The 23,587-nt window shown below is 40.4% G+C and overlaps 1 protein-coding gene across 8 annotated transcripts in view; it reads left to right on the forward strand.

Annotated features, from left to right (window-relative positions):
• The window catches only part of TNS3 (tensin 3), a 201,500-nt gene that overhangs the window by 65,636 nt on the left and 112,277 nt on the right, over positions 1-23,587 (forward strand). For 6 of the 8 annotated variants that reach the window (XM_065665617.1, XM_065665618.1, XM_065665619.1 and 3 more), the window contains one exon: positions 12,159-12,196. In XM_065665617.1, coding sequence (XP_065521689.1) covers positions 12,159-12,196 — 38 coding nt within the window. Of the gene's footprint in view, positions 1-8,684; positions 8,752-12,158; positions 12,197-23,281; positions 23,371-23,587 lie in introns of those variants that run through there. The other 2 variants (XM_065665621.1, XM_065665622.1) reach the window with 2 other exon arrangements.

Consider the following 23,587-nt stretch of genomic DNA (forward strand, 5'->3'; position numbering starts at 1 on the left):
AGAGGAATGAGGATAGCTCTTTGTCTGTGTATACTTCAGTCCACCTCAGTGAAGCATGCTGAGTTACAGTGAATTTGGTTTTAACAAGCTCTACAAAAACACAGTGGCAAAAAAGGAAAGGCAGCTTTGAACAAGGGGAAGCTTCTGTCTGTCTCCCTGCCTGGTAAGCACGTTTGTAGCTGGGCTGTGTCTTTGATGCAGCTTCTCATGGTGAAGAAAGGACACACACCTGTTGATTGAGCTCTACGTTACCTGCATGTTCTGCAGTAACCTGAGGGCTGTGTGACTCCCCAGGTCTCACCAGCATTCCCTCAGACTCGAATGCTTTTTTGCTCTGGTTTGACCTTCCCTGCAGTACAGTTCAGTTTCCTTTAGGGCTAAGCAGATGCACATCCTAATCGTGCACATGTACATAGTTAGCCAAAGGGCTGCAGTGTTACAAAAGCCTTTTTTTTTTTTTTTTTTTTAAACTACTTACCCTACCTATTGAATATTCAGTATTTTGCTTGATTTGTAAACAGGCTGTCATAATGATGTAGTTTCCATGTATTTCCCGTGAATTTCTACTTTATTTCCTTTATATTTTATATATGCAAAATATACATTTCGTTTTTTATTTTACATTACTTTTCTCTGCTCTTTAAAATTATCCTTTATCTTTGTGGTGCTGTGATTGAATTAGTGTAGTGTAGAACAGAGAATTTTTTAGATGCTCTGAGTCTTCCCAACCTCTAGAAAGTGCTTTTCTGGCAATTTAAAAATCAGAGACCAGATTTGGAAAATAATGTAGTATTATTTCCTAGCTGTTAGAGCATTGATGAGTGAAGTATGTATGAAGAATTGAAACACTTTACACCCTTCTGTTGATTAAACTTCGCCCCCCCCCCCCCCCCCCCCCCGTTGACCTGTTTAGGTGCTGTTAATGAGGCTTTACATGCAGCACAAGGGTTTCCTGGAACTCAATTCTGAACTCAAAGTAATTAATGGCAGTTTGAATGAACTGAGTATCTTTTTGTGAATCTAACCTGATGAATGAATGAACATTCTAATGAATGTGCTGGTTTTGGGAATATATGTTGGAGTGATCCCTGTAGGAGTGCTGTTAGAATTTTAGTTCCTTGCCTGATTATTTTTCCTGAAAGCTTTTTTTTCCTTGCTGGTTTGACTGCATGAGAGCTTTGCTTTCTTCTTGGTATTTGGAACCACGTAAATGCTAGGCAAAGAAGTGTTAAATTGCATTAGCATGTACTGTGACCTATATTGTGAGCAGAGAAGTGTTTACCATGGTATTGTGTGCAAACTGAATGTATTAAAGAGTACAGCTCACCTTCTTTACTTAGAATTAATCTGTGTAATAACTTCTGTCTTGTCAGTCATGTTATCGTATGGTCTCATACAAGTTTTGATTGGCTAATAGTAAGGAAGGCGTGGACCATTTGCTTGAGCATAGCATGAAGTGATAGTAGAAAGTATATTTTCTTATCAAATTACAATGTATGTGTTTAATCAAGAGCTTTCAGCTGCTTACAGATCATAGATCAGGATTTGCAGACAACTGGAGCTGTGTTTCTACTTAAAGAGTTTTAAAATTCACCTGCTTGTTTGCGATCGTAGCCATGGCTAGCAATCCACTTAAAATCTCATTTTGGGCTAGTTGGTACTGCCCAGCATACGAAAGGTTAATCTGTAATCAAATGTTCATTCCTCCTGGCAAGACAAAACACATTTTTATATTAAAACTTACTTGATCTGACAAACTGTTCTTAAGGCTTGTTTGTGCATACTGTGTATGTAAATATATGCATATTTAATCGTATATGATAGGTGGTTTTATATATACTCTAGGTTTCAGTATCTGCTAAGTTCAGTAATAACATTAGTATCTTAATAATGTGCAGAGCATGTCTGCGGTACAATTCTGGAGACAAAATAGAGAGCTAGAAATGCCAAAGGAATTTGTATCCTGCTTTAGCCAGTGGCATTATGTTGACTCTAAATGCTGAAGCATGTAGTGCGTATTTGTGGGGTAGGTGTGTTTTGTGTCACCCTTGTATCCATGTGAGGATACAAGGTCCATGGATGAAATGAAGTCCAGTGTTACTAGGCACTTCTATGGGTATATTGATATCCATCTATTGATCTTATAATGCATTACATATAAAGATATATATTAATTTCAACTAAGTGTAAAATAGACATCTTATGGTTAATTACTGCAATTGTTATTGGTTAATTAACCATAAGATGGTTAATAACGGCAATAGGCATACCCATGTGATTATGTTAGTATTATAAATGTGGAAGATCTTTGAGAGAATGAAAAGAAGTGGTAAATGCCCCATCCCTGGCAGTGTGCAAAGCCAGGTTGGACAGAGCCTTGGGTGACATGGTCTCATGTGAGGTGTCCCAGCCCACAGCAGGTGGGTGGAACTAGATGAACTTAAGGTTCTTGCCAACCCAAACCATTCTACGATTCTCTGATTCTATGACTCTGATTCTATTCTATCATAAAGGTTAAGAGTTTTTCATCATATCACTCTTGCTTTCTTCATGATTGTATGCACATGCACATGTTTTCTTGAGCAGTGACCCAGGAAATTGTGTTGCTTTCCATGGGACTGTTTTAAAATGGTTTTAAGATTAACTGCTTTAGTTGATCCATTTAAGATTTGTAATGATGGATCTCTAGTATGTATGGCTAGGACTGATCAAGAAACAGCAGAAAACAAACCAGAAAACCTTACTGTTTCATAGAATCATAGAATCATAGAATGGTTAGGGTTGGAAAGGACCTCAAGATCATCTAGTTCCAACCCCCCTGCCATGGACAGGGACACCTCTCACTAAACCATCCAACACAAGGCTTCATCCAACCTGGCCTTGAACACTGCCAGGGATGGAGCACTCACAACCTCCCTGGGCAACCCATTCCAGTGTCTCACCACCCTAACAGGAAAGAATTTCCTCCTTATATCCAATCTAAACTTCCCCTGTTTCAGTTTTAACCCGTTACCCCTTGTCCTGTCACTACATTCCCTGACAAAGAGTCCCTCCCCAGCATCCCTATAGGCCCCCTTCAGGTACTGGAAGGCTGCTCTGAGGTCTCCACTCAACCTTCTCTTCTCCAGGCTGAAAAGCCCCAACTTCCTCAGCCTGTCTTCATATGGGAGGTGCTCCAGTCCCCTGATCACCCTCGTGGCCCTCCTCTGGACTTGTTCCAGCAGTTCCATGTCCTTTTTATGTTGAGGACACCAGAACTGCACGCAATGCTCCAGGTGAGGTCTCACAAGAGCAGAGTAGAGGGGCAGGATCACCTCCTTTGCCCTGCTGGTCACGCTCCTTTTGATGCAGCCCAGGATGCGGTTGGCTTTCTGGGCTGCGGGCGGACACTGCCGGCTCATGTTCATTTTCTCATCGACCAGCACCCCCAAGTCCTTCTCTGCAGGGCCGCTCTGAATCTCTTCTTTGCCCAACCTGTAGCTGTGCCTGGGATTGCTCCGACCCAGGTGTAGGACCCTGCACTTGTCGTGGTTGAACGTCATAAGGTTGGCATCAGCCCACCTTACAAGCGTGTCAAGGTCCCTCTGGATGGCATCCCTTCCCTCCAGCATATCAACCGGACCACACAGCTTGGTGTCATCGGCAAACTTGCTGAGGGCGCACTCAATCCCACTGTCCATGTCAGTGACGAAGATGTTAAACAAGACCGGTCCCAACACCGGTCCCTGAGGAACACCACTCGTTACCGGTCTCCAGCCAGACATCGAGCCATTGACCACAACTCTTTGTTCCTTAAACAGTTAACTGTTAATTACCTCCAAATTTACATGTTACATGAACTTGAGAGAAAATGAGACCTGGAATTTCTCTCTGCTACCACAGTATGTTTTCAGTTATAACCAACATTTGATGATCAATAGACAGACAACTGCATGTGAACCAGGATATGCAGGCTGTAGGACCAAGGACTGTGGTCTGTGGTGGTCCTTAGAGCAGATTAATAATTTAAAGGAGCTGTAAATTCCAAGGAGGGAGGGATTATGGAATGCCCAAGCAAGGCTGGGTTACATAGGGACCTAGGCTCTTTCTATAAAACCTCATTCGACTGTCAGCCTTGTCTGTGAAGGGCATCTGGAGGATGTCCAAGGGAGGCTGCATGAATTGATGTAGCGGCAGCAGAGTCTTTTTAGGAACCCCTTAGAAATGGGTGGATGTTGACCTGGACATGAGTGACACAGAGTGTACTGTGCTCAGGAGGAGGGAGCTGTAAAGAGGAAGGTGGACTGTAGCCCATCTGTGACACCAGAAGCCTGGGAAGGTCAGTCCCTCTTCTCTAGACAAAAGGCACACACAATAAATAGCAGCTTCCACTAGATTAGTAAAATGTACTCTAATTAACACAGCTGTACAAGCTATGCATTCAGGCTTCAGTGCAGAGCTCAGATGGTGAAACATGGAAGCTATGTGCATAACAACAGCAAAGACATGAAAGGGAAGGGTGAAAAAGACTTACTGGAGCTCGCAGAGATAAACAAGAAGCCACTGTAATTAGTAGGCATTACACAAGTGGTACATAAGCATCCTGGCTGAACACAGCCCTCTCTGGATCTGAGAGGAGCTGTGTAATAGACATCTGTTGATAGCATGTTGTTATCCCAGTGGGAACTGGGAGAGGGAGAGAGGAATTCTGGCAGGAATCTTTAGGGTAAGTTCCTCCTAATTTAAAAAATACACAAGGCAAAATCCTCTAGTGGAATGTTTAATGTTCATCATGGCTGAGCTGCATCACAGATATTAGAGGATGTTTTAGCTATAGGGAAAACAGGAATTCCCTATTTATTCACCTCATAAGGAGCAACTTAATCACACCAGAATATGATCTGTGGTTATAAAATTAGTAAGTTCAAGCCACTAAGGTTTATAAAAAGCTGCAGTTTCTGCTCATTACAGCTAGTAAATTAAAAAGAAAAGAAAAAAGACATGAAATCAGTGTGATCCTGTGCTTCTCCCTTCCCTGTGACACTTTTTTTTCCCAGAAAATCCAGTGAATTCTCTGTGATCTGGTGTACCTGCAGTTTTCTAATCTTAGCCCACTTGAAGAGAACCCAAAATTCCTAAGGGTAAATTTAAGTGAGAATTATCTGCTCTAACCCCAACATCTGAATCATTCCAGTGTATAATTGGAGTGTGATGAACTTGATATGCCACGTGGGGAAGGGAACCTCAAAGTAAATCTTGGTGCATTTGGCTGAAACCTCACACTCCTAATTGGCTTCAAAACCAGGCTGAGGGGGGGAACTAGCATGGGAGACACAAGTATTGTATAGGGAGATGTAATTTCAATAAAGGCAAGATGGGTGAAGAAATCTGTGGTTAGTAATGCTGAAAAGTTTGTTCTAGTACATGAAGAAAGCTTCAAGAAACTAAGCCAGGCTACAGACATAACTCCAGTTAGACACATTCAGGAACTGAACTCTCTAAATAGGTAAGAGCAGAAGTTGTTGGCTGATTTTATGCAGAGTCCCCATCTGTTGTCATTAAAGATATTTTAAAAATACCCTTGGAAAACATGCCTACAACTGTTAAAGTACTTGAAGAATGATGTCGATGACCTTCTCTGCATAGCCTGTGTTATTTTCTCTTCTGGTGAAGGTCTCTGTCACTTGTGTTTTCTGTAGGAGATTAAGAACAGCTGTGAATCAAAACTTCCAGCACCAGTAAGTCTTATCCACATAATAAATAACATCAGATTCCTTATTTTGAAGATCACCCATTTTAAGCCAGTCTCCTCTTTTTCTCTGATCTTTGCTTTTAGCCTAATTTATGCAGGATATGTTTTCAAGATCCATCACAGGCATGCAGGCTTTTGAGATCTTACAGTTCTTGTGCTGTCTGCAGCTGTGAGAAGAGCCCGGAGACAGTCCAGCCCTTTTTTTGGTTCCATGTGCATTGCTGGCTACAGTAAACTATAGTCTGGTTGAAATGATTTTGTAGGTGAAATTATGCAACATGGGGTTATCTGTTTAGCTGGAGGGAGGAGGTCTAAAAATAACCTTTGGTTCCAAGCTGGATTAAGGTTTAATCATTTCCTACCTGATTTGCAAGTGTAGCTTAAAAAGATGAGGATTGCTCTGTGTGTACTTGTTTTTTAAAACTGCAGAACTATTTTCACTGTGCTGATGTTCTGCCTTTGGAACAACATCTGTGAGAAATTAAACACAAACCAACCAACCAGCCAAAAAACCCACCCAAGAGTTTTCAGAATGCAGTTAAAAGTGGTAAAGTTAGACTATGAATCCCACGGGAGGGGAAAAAACCCCAAACCACCCAAACCCAAAATCCAACCAGTCAAAAAAAACCCATACAAAAATCCCCCCCTTGGTGGTCAAGATGCTTCCTATAGGACAGGAAGAAGGTGGGAGTAGAGGAAAAGAATAGACATACTTTTGCTGCAGTAGGGCCAACATATTTTTCTCTTAATAAAGATTTAGCACTGATGTTGTCAGCAGCAGCAAGTGGAATATTTCATCTGTGGGAAAGCTCATTCACAGCACTCTACTGTACAGCCACCCCAAGTGAAAACTGCTGAAGTTCTGAACACATTTCCCATAACTGCCTTTTAGCCTTCATCTTCAAAAACAATGTCTGCAGTCCCTGTCATGAAGTGCTGGGAGCAATACTGAGATGAAGAGACAATGGTTGGCTGAATAGGAAAAAAGAACAAAGGAAAATCTAGGAAAATGTTGGAGCGCAGGAAGTGCAGCAGCAGATGTGGCTGCAGTGTGGCTGTTCGATTGTGACATCTTTGGCATGGGACTCTGATAACTTCTTAAAAATAGAAGTGTTTACTTTTGCAGCTAAAGCCTGATATTTCCAGCTGGAGGCCTCTTCCCCCACCCAAAGGTATCTGTGTATCTCTGCCCTACGCAGAACTGTGTGCCATCTTATTTTTAATGCTGCAGTTAATAATTTCCCTGTGTCTTATTTTTCATCCTGCTTTTATTTTTGGAACTTTATCTTCAGTTGTAGCAGAGCTGGTAGGAGCAGCTCAGCTGGGAAGCGTGTGCGTGTTGGTGAGAGTTTTCTCGAGTAGTCTGATCACAGTGTTACAAAACCCTAGTCAAAATATAAACAGCCAGCAAGCTGCGAAGTTCTCTCCATTTGGGACATTTTGGTCACGGATGTCTTTCTGTACCAAGCTCTGTCTGCAGAAGGCCCTGTTGTGGTGGCCTTGACATGCCGACACATCTTCAGAGCCAGTGACAGACCTGGGGTTTTGTGCAAAACATTCCCTGCAGGAAGGAGATATTACTCAGTAGGGGCATCACCAGGCTTACTACTAAAATGGCTGTGCTTTACTGCTTCTGTGGCACTTTTGACACCCACCTTTGGAGAAAAGACTGGAATTGGGAACCACAAAAACGAAGTTTGATTAGGTAAAATGATTACATACACACACACTGCCTGTATCTTGATCATGCAAATCTTTATATGCTTTGTTTAGATTAGTTTTTGTGGTCGATCATCAAGGACTCTTCCCTTCCTGTCAAAAAATTGCTGTAATTGTATTTGTCTGTTTTGGGGAACCTGAGTTGGAGATGCTGAGGGAAGGAAATGATCTTTCAAGCAGTTAGGCCTGTATTGTATAAATTACAATTTGGTATCATAATTTATCATAAGAAGTTAAAAGTTAACATCAAGAGCTGTATAATACATGATTTTGGGACAAATGACATTTCTTGAGGATTAGTGAGCTATTAAACTGAGGTACATCCCTTAGACTCTGTATTTAATGCAGTTTCTGCCCCAAGAGGATTTCTGAATTATCTTGTTTGTACCTGTGCCTTACACAGAGTTGTTTAAAACAAACACACAACACCCCACCACGGAAAATCACGTGATAAAAACCATAGTTAAGTGTGAGGTTGGCCTTATGAACTAGGCATGTTTTAATATGCACTGCAGGATGCTTGTCTGGAATATATGCCCTATATTGCTATACCATACATCCATTAAATGCTAAAATGTGACAAGGTGGGTAGCTGTTATCACCCAGAGGAGAACGTAACCTTTTTGTTCTGGTAAACCAGGAATCATTCTGTGGTTGGTTTACAGAAGTAGTCTCTTTACTTTGTAAATACATTGCTTCTGGTTTTCAAAGAGCATGGATGTAAAAAATAGAACTTTCCTTTCATAAAAAGTTTTTCGAGCTGAAGTCTGAAACATATTCTACTGTGCTTACCCTTCTGCCTGTATGCGGGCAGCAGTATTGTTAACTTGCAGGAGTTAATACCCCTGCCTATTTATACAAAGCAATCTTTTATTTTTATTTTCCCTCCTCCCATCTTTCTCCCACTTTTAACAAACTGGATTCTCAGAGCTATTGTTTAGGAGCTGTTTTGATGTGTAGTAAATTGACTAAATATGGCCTGGGCTCCATTTCATTACCAGCCAGCTTGGGACAGTTGTTCTTGGAAGTGATGCCAGAATCCTTAAACACAAATTTGGAAAGTCTGGTATTTGACGAGAGCTGATGTGTGGGATGCAGACATTCAGCTGTTCACTTGAAGAACTGAAGTAGCCTTGCTGAGTGTGACATTGATTAAGTCCTCTGGACTGTTTCAGGCGCATTTTTAAATTCAAATCCACTTGGGCTGTAGTCCTGAAAAGAGCTGAGTGCTATTTCCCTTGTAAGCTTTGCCTGAAGAATGCCAACATTTGGTAGAAGCTGCTTGTTGAGATCTTTTAACTGTAAGTTGCATGTATTTTCCTTTGTAATTGATGTGCTGTGAGTATGTTGAGTTGTTTCTCTGTTTTTTTTCGTTACATGTTTGTTGCACTGAAAAGGCACAGGCTGCATGATTTTGGTAGAATACTGCTTTTTTGGCATTAGAAAGTTTCTGATCTCTCTACTACTCAAAGTTTTCCATAAAAAGAGCTGGCATATTGAAAAGTGATTCAGTTTCTGACAATCAAATGATTGAGGTAATCCATCTCTTTGCAATACTGCGAGTGGTTAGGCAGAGACAAAACCAGCCTTGGACTGAGGGGGTGCGACCATCCAAGCAGGATAGTTCTGTGAAGCAGTAGCATTAGCTGTGGTAAGATGAATTCACAGTAATGAAATATGAAATAAATAGGTTTTTCTCCGTGGGCGAGTGGTGAATTTGCTGGTTGGTGTTGGGTGAAGGGATCTCTTGCTGTTCATAGTGGCTGTAGTGGAGAAAACCATATGAATTGCATTGGAAAATGATGTGCCTGGAAAGGCAGTGGTGCTTCTCTCCTCTGACTCCTCTGTGCTTGGATACTTGGAGAGTTGTAGCTGCTGCAGAATGGCCCTTGTTCCATTCACCATTTCTTATGTGCCTGCATGCTTCCTCATACTCAATTAATTGTATTTTTTGGATACCTCCCTTTCTTTCAGTTGCTGCTGGTAATTCCCCCCCCCCCCCCCCCCCCCGTGTATATATACAGATTTTACTTTTTTCCCCTCCCTTCTGGAGAATGAATGATGGGTGTGGGAAATAGAGGCAAATTAGTTGAAAAGCACTCTTGACTTATCTCTATCTGTACTTTAAAACCTTGAAGTTTATTCTCATGACTTGACCACACTTGCAATAGAATTGTTGGTAGGAATTACCATCTAGATATTGATAACTGGCTATGGGTTGGTGATCCAAGTTGTACTTTCTTTCTTCCAATCAGGTGTTGTTAATTCCTAAGCAATGTTCTGTGCTAACAGCCTTTTTCTTTGTGCCTTTTTATTTTTCAGTTTGTTTCAGTAAGTGGTTGAATGTTTACTACAAACAAGACTTTTGTGGGTTTTGGAGTGTGTGTTTACGTATGTGTACATGTGCATGCCTATGTGTACATATGTTCACACATAAAATTATAGAATAGGATTGGAAAGGGTCATGTGTATATATATTTATAAATGTTTATATGCATATATTTACATAGGTCTTTATATATGTAAAAAGACCTTGTCAGCAAAGGAGAACTTGTGACATCTGCTGTACCTCAGTGGGACATACGTAGATTACACAAAATGCTTTGAACACTTCAGCATGTAGTAAAGGCCAAGAACAGTCAAAATGGGTTCAGTCATTTAAGTTTAGTTGTTCTGAATTGAGATTTTGGTCTACTAGTAGTATTCAGGCCTGTCAAGAAAAGGGAATTGGTGTTTGGATCTGTTACGATGGGGTTCCAACTCTGTTTTGGATGTAGCTGGTGTGCCTTTTAGGAGCAACATATGCAATGAGCAGTTTGATGTTCACCCAAGAGGGAAGGGGGAGAATCTCCTTTCTGCTTCTGAGTACAAAGGAATGCTTTATGTGCTCCCAGCATCTGGACAGTCAGTGATCTCATTTCAGAGTGCTTATTTCTTCCTGGTTTTGTTATCATAATCAGCTTTATTGTACAGTGAGGGGAGAGAAGGTAATGCCTTAATTCAGTCTAATCCATGAAAGTGCTGGATTTAGATATGAATGGGGTATTTCTGGATGCTTGAGGAGGAGTGAAGCTGTCTTTATGAATGTATCAGATCTTGATCCTCAGAGAGTTACAGATACCTAAAAAAATTAATGGTTTATTTCAGTCAGCTTTGCCTGATGTGTATTTGGCTAGTTACTTTTGGAGGCTTTAGTCTGTTCCCTTTAAATCTCATAAATACAGCAATGTTTTGTTTGTGAAGTCTTCTTCCTTCAAGTATGTATGGAGTTTGTAAGCCGTATTTCTGTGTTGCTTATGAGTTCCAGTGGGATGCTGCTGCAGGACACAGTCTTGTTGCTCTCCAGGCTAAACTTCTATCTCACATCAGTGGTTTCTTTCCAGCAAAGATAACACTGTTGTGTTACACAAGAGCAGCAAACTGACTTTTCATGGACATGGAAACTGAAAATACTCAATGACTGCATTTAGTGTGTATCTATGTCTCTTAATAAAGAGTTTTGTGTATTGTTGATGGCATTGCTGATTTGGTTTTGCATGAGTCAGTAGCAAAGGTTAGATCAAACACCATCACTTCAAATTTCCCTATATTTCTTCTTCTTCCCCCAGCTCTATATGCTGAGCATGACACTATATGGTATGGAATATCTCTTTCCTTAGTTGGTCCTGGCTGTGTCCCCTCCCAACTCTTGTGCACCATTGGCCTACTCACTGGTGGGGTGGTGGGGGAAGCAGAAAAGGCCTTGACTTTGTGTAAGCACTTCTCAGCAATAACTAAAACATTCCTGTGTTATCAACACTGTCTCCAGCACAAATATAAAACATTGCCCCATACTAGCAAACATGAAGAAAGTTAACTCTATTCCAGCCAAACCCAGCATATTCTCTATTGCTTTACTGATCTTAGAGCTTGAATAAGTAAATTATTCCTGAATTTATAACACAGTTTAGCTCCAAGGATAGACTTTGCATGGAAAGAAAGCAAATTTCAGAGTAAAAAGGAAGCATCTATAAATGGAAAATCTATTAAACCCAGCCTGTCTCGGATCCTAGCTATTACACTGTTGCATCATAGTTACATTGCTGCTCATCTGGCTGCTCCTTAAATTATGTGCTGTTTTCTGAATGTAAACCTGCTGCTGTGGTTCATCCTTTCCTTAGGTCAGCAGGAATTCAACAGAAAGCAAGTGCTTACCTCTTGGAGGTAATGTTTGCAAGGCTGTGTAAGATGTGTTTCACAAGCAAAAATTCCAGCATGAACAGTCATGGTCACTTGTGAGTTTGAAGTCACCCTGCTTTTCTTAGGTGTCTGGAACTGCTGATAGGGCTCAGATTCACAGGTTACATTTGGAACATTTTGATCTTACTATCTGTGTTATTTAGATGGTAATACTTCTTGTGCATGTGAACCTGTAAAAGTAGGTGTGAAAATAATCAGTCCATGACATTTAACTAGGCATATGTTACCCTAAGCTGGTGGTATGCACAAATCTGATAAGACTGCTGTAATTAATGACTCTTTCAGGAATGAAGTAAAAAATAAATTAATTTCTTTCTAGGGTTTTTATTGTTTGTTTTGAAGTATGTAAATACTTTATATATACAGACTTGAGTTTAGTCAGCCCCCTAGTAGAAAGCTGATCTAAAGAAATGGACAGGAGATTGCACCCACTCTGTGTACTCATATATTTTATTTGCTTTTGTTTTAGTTTGCAAGTATGCCTGCCACAGGAAATGTGAAGAAAAGGTAAGCATGTTTATTTGCTTCCTTTCTTGCTGTTGATCCACATGCGTTTGAGGTTGAGACTACAAAAGCTGTATCAACTAATTAAGAAGATGATGCTTATTAAATCAGATGCTGAGCTGTCAGGGTATTGTTCTTGCCATTAATAAAACCCAGGTCCCTATCTAGTCAAAACATCTGCACCAGTGGTTGAGTTTTCTTGTTCCTACCACAGGAGGACCTGTTTCAAGTTGAAACCAGCAACTAAAGTGGGTGCAATACAAACCACACAGCTTTACCAGAAAAGAAATAAACGTATGAGTGAATACACACATCACTATATATGTATGTATACAACTGTGTGTGTGTGTGTACATATATACATATACCTCGTGTATATGTATGTGTGTATATATATAAAATTTTTACAGCTACAGAGGTTTAAAGGCAAACTTCTGGCATTGGATTATGAGAAGTGTAAGCATATGATTAACTTATTCTCAGTGTCTACTGTAGGCAGTTTCCATTCAGATCAGTTTCATTACCAAAGTTTTGTTAGTTTTTAGAATACCTGAGTCCCTCTGACACAAAGTGAGATCAGTATTTCCATGGTCTCAGTTGACTGAAAATTTCCCCATCCCTAGATTTGTGTAAATCAAAATCATTTACAGAGTGTTGCAGCCTAAATCTAGCAGTCTTGGAAGGCTTTATTTTACAACAACCACCCTCATAGGATAATAGTCCCCGTTTTCAACTAAAGGGCAACATTCCCTGCTTCTAACTAAAACTTTTGATTAGTACTTGCTATCTGTGAAGGTGGCATTTTTGTTGTTAGAGCACTGAACTTCTGGAGATCACAGATGTAGTCCTACTATGTGTGTGGTTGACTTAATATTTTGCCTTGTGCAAGGATTTGTTTGTCCCACTGTTGCCAAAAAATACAACTAAATCCAAGAGAAGAACCTTTACTTAATAAATGACTTGGAGATTTTTCAGGCTACTTGAGGAAATCCTAGTAAATACAAGTGTCATTTGGCTGAGCATCTGCCATTTGGACTGAAAATGGTGCTTGTGCTTTTGAAAATCCCTGTGTTGTGGTAGCCTTCATAAATACAGGTTTTATTTTTTACATGTACAAAGTACATATAGTAGTAATTAAGCTTGCAAGTAAGTTATTACCTTCTGAAGGGTTTCATCAACTCTATACTTCCAGTAACGATTAGCAATACTACTATAGTAATGGTGATCTAGAATCATAGAATGGTTTGGGTTGGAGAGGACCTTAAGATCACCCAGTTCCAACCCCGTGCCATGGGCAGGAACACCTATTAGACTGGATAGCTCCAAGCCCCATCAACCTGGCCTTGAACACTGCCAGGGATGGGGCAGCCACAGCTTCTCTGGGAACCCTGTGCCAGCACCTCAGCACCCTCACAGTAAAGAACTTCCTTATATCTAACCTGAACTTCACCTGAAGTAAAAGGGAAACAGTTTGGCAGAAAGATGTACTTTATGAGACCAGATGATGTAAGTGATCTGTCTTTGTGCAGTAGCTTTGGTTCTCCAAATAGCACTTGCAGTATGGAATTCTACCAGCTTCCATAGGAAAATATCTCATTTGTTGATAACATTGGTAGCTTGCAGATCTGCTTGGGTAAGTGCTACATATATCTAGGGTTTCCAGAAGTGGTGGTACATAAATAATGCTGGAGACTGGTAAAAAATTCGGGAAACTTGTTTTGGAGGCAAAGAATTTTGTATGTGTGCCATGTGTTAAAACCAGGAAACTATATTTCAACTGGTATTATATTCTCAGATATTCGGGTGTTGAGTGTTGAAAAGACTAATATATGGAGTGCCAAAAGTATATAGTGGTGTAACTATCATCAAGGTACTGGTATATTTTATGAGTTTAGAATAATTGAAAAGGAATTATTAGCATGTATTGCAGAAGACAGAAAAATAAGTTATGGGAACAAGACCAAATGTAATAATCAGCTATTTCTTACAAAAAGATGTTTTCTTTTTGGAGAACTAGTAAGCCAGTAAGTAACTTAAATTCACATTTTTTCCATGAGTCCTTTTTGACTACTTACATGGGGCTCACCGCAAAGTTGTATGTAATCTTGTGTCATTCATCCCATTTCAGATCTGAGTATGTGCCTTTATTGCCTGTAATGGCATCTATATTTTCATTTGGTAATTAGTTAGAGGCAGGAATGATTCTGGTGATTTTTAAGTGGGACTGGGAATGTACTAAAGACTATCTAAGGATATTGCAGGCAACCTTGAGAATACCTGTAACCGTAATCATATGCACTGATTCAGATCCATGTGTGTGTGCAAAGAGATTAATGGGCTCCACCTGATCTGCAAGTATCTCTTCTCATTGAAATATATTTTACCTCCAAGATAAGCATTACCCCCTGCATTGTCTGTAGAACTACCCTGTCCACAGTTTATGGAACGTAACTATTTTTGCATTAGTTAAACACAGATGAACTGTAAGCACTAAGTCAGCTGATAGTCACATGGAGGGGGTGTGAATGAGGACGAAGAACATTGCACTTCTGAGAGCCTGTAGTCATTTTGGAAAAGAATAATGCATCAGCATGGTTAACCATTACTCAAAAGACTACTGGGGTCATGGGTGTTCATAAAAGCATTATTATGTTCAAGTCTAGCAATAAAGCACCATAACAAAGTATGTCATAACAAAGTATGTCATAAATGTGTTCAAGTTTAAAAAGCAGCTCAGTCCTTACACTGACAACACTACAATGCAGGTTGTCAGGACAATACCACTGTTATGCTTGCAAATGAAACCCAAAAAGCTATTGGTATACAAATTATCCATGAAAACCAAGTTTATGTAGACCCAAAACCAAAGTGAACTCTGAATGTAATCAGACGAGACAAATGAAGGAAGAATCACATTTTGGAATTGTTCAGGATGCCCTGCTGCCCTGTGGGATGAACCCTGAACTGGTTCTGTGAGGGTTTTCCAGTTGCATCTGACACAACAATGAATGCAAAATAACAAATGCAGGCAAGTGTTACGGTATTTCAAAACACTGGAAGAAAATATTTTGGTTTTGTAACTTCAGAAAAGAAGCAGAGCTTAGTTTGCACCAATTTAAGCACTTGCATTTGGTGCCATTGTATCAGTTGCAGGAAGATTATAATATTTTAAATAACGTAGTGTAAATCTACTAGACGGTGTGGATGGGTATCAGCAGGAAAACTGGATGAACTGTAAAAGAAAGTTACCCAAAACCCAACAACAACAGCAAAATGGCACTGAAAGCCCAAACTTCACTGTCTTGGAATTGTCCGTGGAAAGAAAACCAAACAAAAAAGTGAATATAGTGGATGTCTGTATATAAAATCTTTAGAGAGATACCCACCTCTGTCAGGTTACTGTTTGCAATTTAGTCCTGAAGGGGAGGGCGGGTGTGTGGCTACAGGGATGAATCAGTGGAAATTAAGGGTTCACAAATTCAGACCAGATGCCAGGAAGCAGTATTTCATGCAGAAGGCAATGAACATGTGAAGAAGTCTCCTAGGCAAGTGGTTTTGGGTTTTTTTTTTTTCAGGTGAAAAGAAGTGAGATTACGCAGGGCCAAAGTGATCTAATCAGGTCCTGGGAGATGAGCCACAAAGGGGCTGGCTGATCAGTCTGCTCTGAAGATGTCCCTTAACTCCTGTAGCCTGTAGGGTGAACTCTTATAACGCTATTCGTGAAGCTGTCTGCTGCATCCATGCCAGGGCAGTGTCAGAGGTCTTGGTGTACACTGTGGTCTGTAGAAGCATTTGCTCTCAGTGCAGTCTCTCAGGACAGCTGGTTTGCCTGTTCTTACGTCACCTCAGCTGGCAACCAAGTACGGTGCAGACGCCTGCTCACCCCCTTCCCCCTGCTAGTGGCATGGGGAGGAGGATCTGGAGGAAAAAGTAAACCCCATGGACTGAGAGAAGAACAGCTGAATAATTAAAATAAAATACAATATATTACTATTACTAATCAAAAGGGAAATAACAAGGTGAGAGGGAGAAAACTACAAAAAAAAAAAAAAAAACCAAACCCAAACCAACCAACAAACAGCAGTGATGCACAATACAATTGCTCACCACCCACTTGACTGATGTGCAGCCTGACCCAAGTAGTGATCAGTCCTTTCCAGCCAACTCCCCCAGTTTCTATACTGAGTATGACGTCCTGTGGTACGGAGTAGCCCTTTGGCTAGTTTGGGTCAGGGGTCTTGTCTCTGCTTCCTCCCAGCTTTCAGTGGCCTTCCTTGCTGGCAGACCATGAGACTGAAAAGTCCTTGATCAGGGTGCTACTGAGCAACAACTAAACCATCAGTGTGTTATCAGCACTGTTCTCAGACTAAAGCCCAAGCACAGCACTGCACCAGCTACCTGGGAGAACATTCTGTCCTAGCCCAAAACAGTCTACTTGTGCACTGCTCCATGGGCTCCTGCGCCCTTCCGTGTAGTGTTCATTGTCAGTGCTGAGCTAGGACAGCTGTGTTGCTCTAGCCTCAGAAACTTGCTACATGTTAACAGAAGGACACATGGTTGTACCTGTAATAGGATCTTTCTACTACTCTGGCTGTACATACTCATCCATAGTGAGGTGTTGTCCTGCTGACAGGTGTACTTCTCAAGGAGGACTAATGAACCATACCTTCCTTCATGTTGATACAAAAAAGAGCCTGAAACTGCTGCCCTTCTTGAATGGTACTAGGATGTTGTTAGCTTGCTGGACCATAGTGATGCTTCTTGGGAGGCCCTCAAACTTGTCATTGACATTGCATAGATTAAGCTATTGTAATATAATTGGTTTTGCAGCAAGTTCATTTAGAACTAAGGCAAACCTTTCAAATAGTTGTTTTATACCAGCATGTAATACCATCTCAATTGAATATTTTGGGGTTTTTGTGCTTTAGTCATCTGTGCTTTTTTTCTTTGAAGTGATGGGGGCAGAAAATCACTCCAGAGGAAAGTATTTGCTATTCGTGTATGTACTGTATTTTAAAACTCTCTCTAAAAGTCAACATTTTTGTTTTCACTCTGAAAAACACCATAAGAATGAATTCTGAAAGAATTTTGTTTTGCTGTACAAATCCCAGTAGATGTAGGTAATTGCTGTCTTTTACTGCCTCGGACGATGTGTGTTTAGCTTGGCAATGTTTCTGTATGGCTATTTGTTCAGATGTACGTATCTATTTAGCATTCCTTGAGGTTTCTGAAGCTAAACACATCCAATGCCCCAGGGCTTTGTTCTGGATTTTGCTCTGGGAACTCATGTCCCCTGTTTTGTAGCTTTGTCTCTGGGCATGTCTCTGCGTATGATGGAGGAATACTTGTTTGTCCCACCACAAGGCTTTCAGTTAGCTTCTTGTTCTGGGATCCTGTTTTTTCCATCTTTTACTTTCCCTCTTCAGTTAGGATGTGGTACAGAGCTGGGACATTGAAAGGCATCATCTCATGATTCCAGCCAAACTTCATTCTTTGAAGTCTGGGAATTTGAAAACCAGTCTCTATCTCATGTTCTGTGGGAAGACTGGAAATAGGAAAGGGTATGTCTTGACCATATTTTCCTGACCTGTTTCTTGTGTGCTAATTCTCCCTCTTGAGAACAGCCTGATTTTATGAAGTTTGTAAGTAGATGCTTGAATTTTCTTATAATCAAGCAGCATAAGTATTTGCTGAAGTCTTCAGCCAAGTCAGGTGTGATCCAGCTTTATGCCGTTGCCTAGCAAATAGTCCATGTATCCTTAATTCAACCTGCGAGATATTTTTGCTATCCTTACGCCAAAAAGACATTTTCTTTACATAATACAGTTTGATTCTTTGCTAGTCTGAAATGGTGCTTCAAAGAAACTAGTGTCCTAGGCAGATGGCTCTGCCTTTTCCCAGGTTCAGTAAGATGAATTTATGTATAGATCTTATTCAGCACATGTAGCTGTAGTGTGCTACTTGCATGGTGGTAAAGCTAGACCAAACAATTTATTACTTTCACATTCTGGTCATTTATTTATAGAGAAATAACAGATTTACAGCATGCGTGTAGCATTTTACAATTTCTAAAGCCACCAAAGTTGTTCTAGTCACAGAAGATATAAACTCTTCTGTGACACTTCGTACTGCTGCATTTCTTCAACGCTGTATTTTTTCTATTCTTTTTTCTAAGCATTTGCGTCTGAGAGAGTGTAGTTCTTCCCTTGACTCTGCTCTTCCTTTTTCTTTAGGTTAAGCTGTTACTGGTTGAAGAGGATTAGAAGAAGGCTTCTGATTGCCCCAAAATCCATAGTCCCTTGTGATACCCTAATCTTTTTCTTTCTTAGTCTCTTTAATAGTCTAGGAAATACAAATATGATTACAGAAGAATGCATAGAAATAAAAAACTCAATACTGTAAATATGAAATACTGTAAAAAACATGACTAGCAGCACTATAGAAGGGAGAGTTCCTGTGTGATGTACTGTAGGTTACCCTGCTCTTGCAGGGGGGTTGGACTAGATGATCTTTTTAGGTCCCTTCCAACCCTTGGGATTCTGTGATTCTGTGATTCTGTGATTCTGTGAGAGTGACAGTAATCACAGCAATAAAAAATAATAATGAGTGTTGCTTTTGGTCCTGGATTGCATGTGCAACTTGGATTGTGAAGACAGGCTGGGGCTGTTCAGCCTCGAGAAGCTCAGAGCAGCTCCCAGTTTCTGAGGGGGGCTACAAGGATGCTGGAGAGGGACTCTTCATCAGGGACTGTAGTGATAGGACAAGGGGTGATGGGTTCAAACTGAAATAGGGGAAGTTCAGGTTAGATCTAAGGCAGAAGCTCTTCCCTGTGAGGGTGCTGAGGCACTGGCACAGGGTCCCCAGAGAAGCTGTGGCTGCCCCATCCCTGGCAGTGTTCAAAGCCAGGCTGGACAGAGCCTTGGGCGACATATCTAGTGTGAGGCATCCCTGCCCATGGCGAGGTTTTGGAACTGAATGATCTTAAGGTCCTTTCCAACCCAAACCATTCTGTGATTCTGTGAACTTCTGATCTACCTATTTAAATATATGTGTTATAGAGACAGACAAATGTTGGTAGGTATTTCCAGTTTGGAGACTTAAAGCACAGGCTGTATTGGCTCTCAAAAGGCTCTACTGATTTTGTCACTTGGGTACTTCTTGGACTGTTTTGTGAATAAACCATGCACTTACTTGGGGCAGCCTTGTTGAGGTTCTGATGCTGGACTCTGGCTCTTGCATTGGATGGGCATTAAGGCAGATACTGTATGAATATCCAGTGAGACAGATTTTTATGAGAGAAATGTGGTGCACTGGCATATAATAATTTCTTGTGTATGTTTTTGAAGCAAGAAAGAAAGACCCTTCCTTCTTTTGTGTAAGGTTGAGGAAAAGAGATTTTGGAGATCCTACTGTTTGTAAAATGCCCTAAGTTAGATACAATACCACTGTATTCAGCGGTGTGATGAATAAAACCTTCAGATTCAACCAGAACTGTAAGCTACCGAGGAACATGAGGACTTGAAATTGCTTTTTATGGGCATAAACCTTGCATTGTTTAAATAGAAGTAGTGCTGTGCTGGAGTGTTGTGTATTTGGCAGTTAATTTGTTGGGGCTTTCCAAAACTGAGAAAGTATTTTCAAGTATGCTGGTGTTTTCAGATAAGAATTCTCATTTAGACATACTGTTTCAGAGAGCTGGCTGTGTTGTGCAAGACCCAGCTGGGACACATGCAATTTATTTGTTTCTTTGCTGATTTTCTTCTGAAAATAAATCTAGCTGTTGTCAAGGGGAAAAGAGGCTAAGATATGAGAGAAGGAAGGAAATGTAATGATTTCTGCTTTTCTTTGTTCGGCACCAAAATATGGATAAGTTGTGTTTTCATGACAGATGGGAACTTTCCACTGGAAGATCTTAGAGTGTGTTAGGAGAGTTGGATTTTTTTGTTTGTTTGTTCCTCCTATGCCCTGTCCTGTTTTGGCTGATTTGGGGAAGAACCTCTTTACTGGTCCCATCTGTTTTCTGGCTATCTCTGATCCTTTCTATACAGGTACAGGAACCCTCTAATTCATGCTGGTAGTTTGTTCCTCTGGGAGAGGAAAACATCTGTGGGACTCTATTGCATTTGTGTGCTTGGGCCCTCCCTGTCTGGTAATGTTACAAGATTTGTTGGACTTTGCAAATGAAGCATGTTTTCAGATAGGGATTATACCAATATAAATAGGCCTGGAATCCTGTAAGGATAACGTAGTTCCCTGAGGAATGTGTATCTAATTAGTCTTGGAGAGGTCAGATCTGATACAGAGAATGCAGAAGTCAAAGTCTCTCAAAGATGTATGCAATGGACAAAATTAGGATTTTTTTTTTTTTTTTTTTGTAACTGTTGTTTAAGGAAGTAGCAAAATGAGGCATTTTGAACAAAGGTATTATGTTTTTGCACTCATTTCAGCATGACATCATTTCAACCCACTTTATAAACCTGTGGTTAAACAGATTAACTCAGGAGGGACAGTAGCTAGCACTCCATTTGCACTTTAGATTGTCAGACTCTACCACAGTGCAGAGGGCTACTGCAAATTCCAGTAAGAATCGAGTTTTAGGATCTTGATTCCTGCTGGCTGGTTTAACCCCTTTTAGCTACACCCAAGTTCTACCTGAGATTCTTGGCCTTTGCTTTTAAACTTTCTTGGAGCAAATCCAGTGATGTGATAAAGGAAAGAACTTAATCTCTGGTTACTGGTTTATAGTTATCAGGAAAACCTCACCATTTCTGATTCAAGGATTCTTCTGTTTCATTGGAATTGGAGTTCTTCAGAGAGCTGAAGAACAACTTTCATGATGTAGCTCAGGACTGTGACTTTGCAAGATCAAATGTCACAGCATGGAAGAGAGCCAGATTTAGAGGTGGCAAAGATCTGTGAACAATACAGTCTTGCATCTTGGGATAACTGCATTCCTTGTTACTGGGGAAAGGCTTCTTTTCCTTCAGTGACTTAGTTTGAAACAACTTTGTTGCTTTGTCTTGGGAAATAGGGATTTGCATATAAATATATATGCAAAATTCTGAAATACCTCCTGAAGGTATCTGACTTTCCATTTCAGGCGCTAATTTCAGATTTTGTTTCATGAGGCATTAATGCCAAGAGGACAGAAAGGAGTTGTGCAGGGGTCAGGCCTGTAGAAACATGGCTTAGATCTTACAGTACTCAGTCACAGGTTTGTTCCAAAAACTCATGGAGAGTTAATCAAGCTTCAGCTGATCTTTACACCTTGATGAAGTGGGTACATGTAGTGTTAGCTTGATTTCAGCAAATAACAAGTCCTGAAGCTGAGAGATTAATAAAATGGTGCTAAAATATCACTGTTGGAATTCAGGTTTGGATTCAGAGAGCTCCTGGCTGTGTTTGTGCTGTCTTTCCCCGTAGCAGCTTTTATCCCAGAAATAGGTGAGAAAAATAATGTAATGTGTTAGCAAGCTTTTCTGATGTGACTTGACTTATGCTTGCTGTATGATCATACTATATATGATCAAATCTTTGCATTTTATTAATAATCATGAGCCAAGCCCATCAGCAGTTTCTCATCTGTACCTGTCTTTGCAATTTACAGTGCTTTTTTTTTTTTTTTTCTTCTTTCTTCCAAACTTAGCTTCAGAAGTGCTTTAGGATAATGCAGGAGGAGGGTTGTTTCCATAGGCCCAAAGAATTTGTTTCTCTGAATTGAGAGTGGAAATAGCATATAGATGCACTGAATCTCAATGCTGATTTTGCTGTATCTATTTTCTTTTTGAGAACGGAATTGTATCTTATTTATTAAAATACTGTAATGATTCCAAAATGCTTACTCAGTTTCTGTTGTGTTTGGCAGGTCTTCCTTTAAGGCTGCTGTTTTCAGGCTGCCCAAAAATGCTCGGTTTGAAGAAGAAAATTCAGGGGGTTTGGGCACACTTGGGAGCTGTTCTGTCTGGCATGGAGTGTTGAGGATACTTGATGTCTCCAGGACAAAAGAATTAGATACTAAAACCACACAACTGGGGATGCTCTGTTTAAAAAGGAAATAAAAGAAGTTGTATATGACTGAAGGTCTTGAACCCCACATTACGATCCCAATAACATCCCTTTTTATTTCACGGTTTGGATTTACGTTTTGAATTTTGTCATGTTACAAGTTGTATCCTTGAGAGCACAGGTATTTGAAGGTGTACTCAGTGTCCTTTAGTTTGTTTCCTTAGTGAGGGGGATTTACAATCAGAGTGTTTTGGGGGGTGGGATAACTGACAGATATCAAAAGGATAAAACTAGGCAGAGAAATTTCTCTATGTGTGTGTATATCATTTATACAACAGTCAAGGTTTCCTAACATCACTGTAACTTTACACTATTTAGAGGATGTCAGTGGGTTCATTTTGCTGCTCTTTTCACCTCTTCTCATCAATTCTGTAACATGATCAGAAGTGAACTGGAATGAACAGGCTTTTTAGCAGCTCATGTGTATATACTGGATGAAAGTTCCTCCTGCTGCACATCCTTTGTGCTACACACAACCTGTGGCAGGCAGGCATGCCAGTGTTTCTTACTTGAGGAAACTGTAGATTAGGAAAAAAGTGATTAATTATATCCAAATGCTTTTCCAAAAGCAGTATGATACTGTTTGAGATGTAGTCTTTGAATGCACCTTTGGTAGCAACTGGCACATGCTTTGAAGATGGTTCTTCCTCTGAAAAAACACCTCCTTCTTGCAAAAAGAAAATAAAAAGTAATGAGGATAAAAAGGAAAGATGCATCTGGGAGTGAAAAAAAGGCATTGCAATGTAAATGCCAGGTAACAAATCACCTGTTGTGCAATGAAGGGGAGAGAGGGGAAGCACTGTAGTGTCTGTTACAGCAAGTGGGGCCAGATTTTATTTCCTTAGTGCCAGATATTATGCCATTTGTTGACATTTTTTCTTGTTTGAGTTAACATTTATCTCCTGCTGACTGGTTACTCATTAACTGATGTGACTGGTGTTGCAGTCGTATGAAGGAAAATTACCCACAGATTCACTGGAGTTGGAATTCTTCATCAAAGTAATTTTTTTCAGTCTTCTTCTGTCAATGTGGGACTCTTCCAAACTAAGACTTGATTCAGGAAGTGGTGCACCAGGAAAGTGTCTCCGTATTAACTGTATATGCAAGAACAGGTAGTTTGTCTTTCCAGTATTTGCTTGGCTATGGGCAGACTGCTGCGTCTGTACGCATGTGTGTGTACGTGCTGGGCACTGGTCGGGTAACTGTCTGAAAATGAGGCAAGGCATTGCCATGTTCTGGTGTTGCTTCTTAATACGTGAATGTGCAGAAGCTAAATGTACTTTGTGTGGGACTAAGCACTATTAGTTCATTTTTACCAGAGTAAAGGTA

Source organism: Lathamus discolor, chromosome 2, assembly GCF_037157495.1.
Source record: "Lathamus discolor isolate bLatDis1 chromosome 2, bLatDis1.hap1, whole genome shotgun sequence".
NCBI classification, from domain to species: Eukaryota; Metazoa; Chordata; class Aves; order Psittaciformes; family Psittacidae; genus Lathamus; species Lathamus discolor.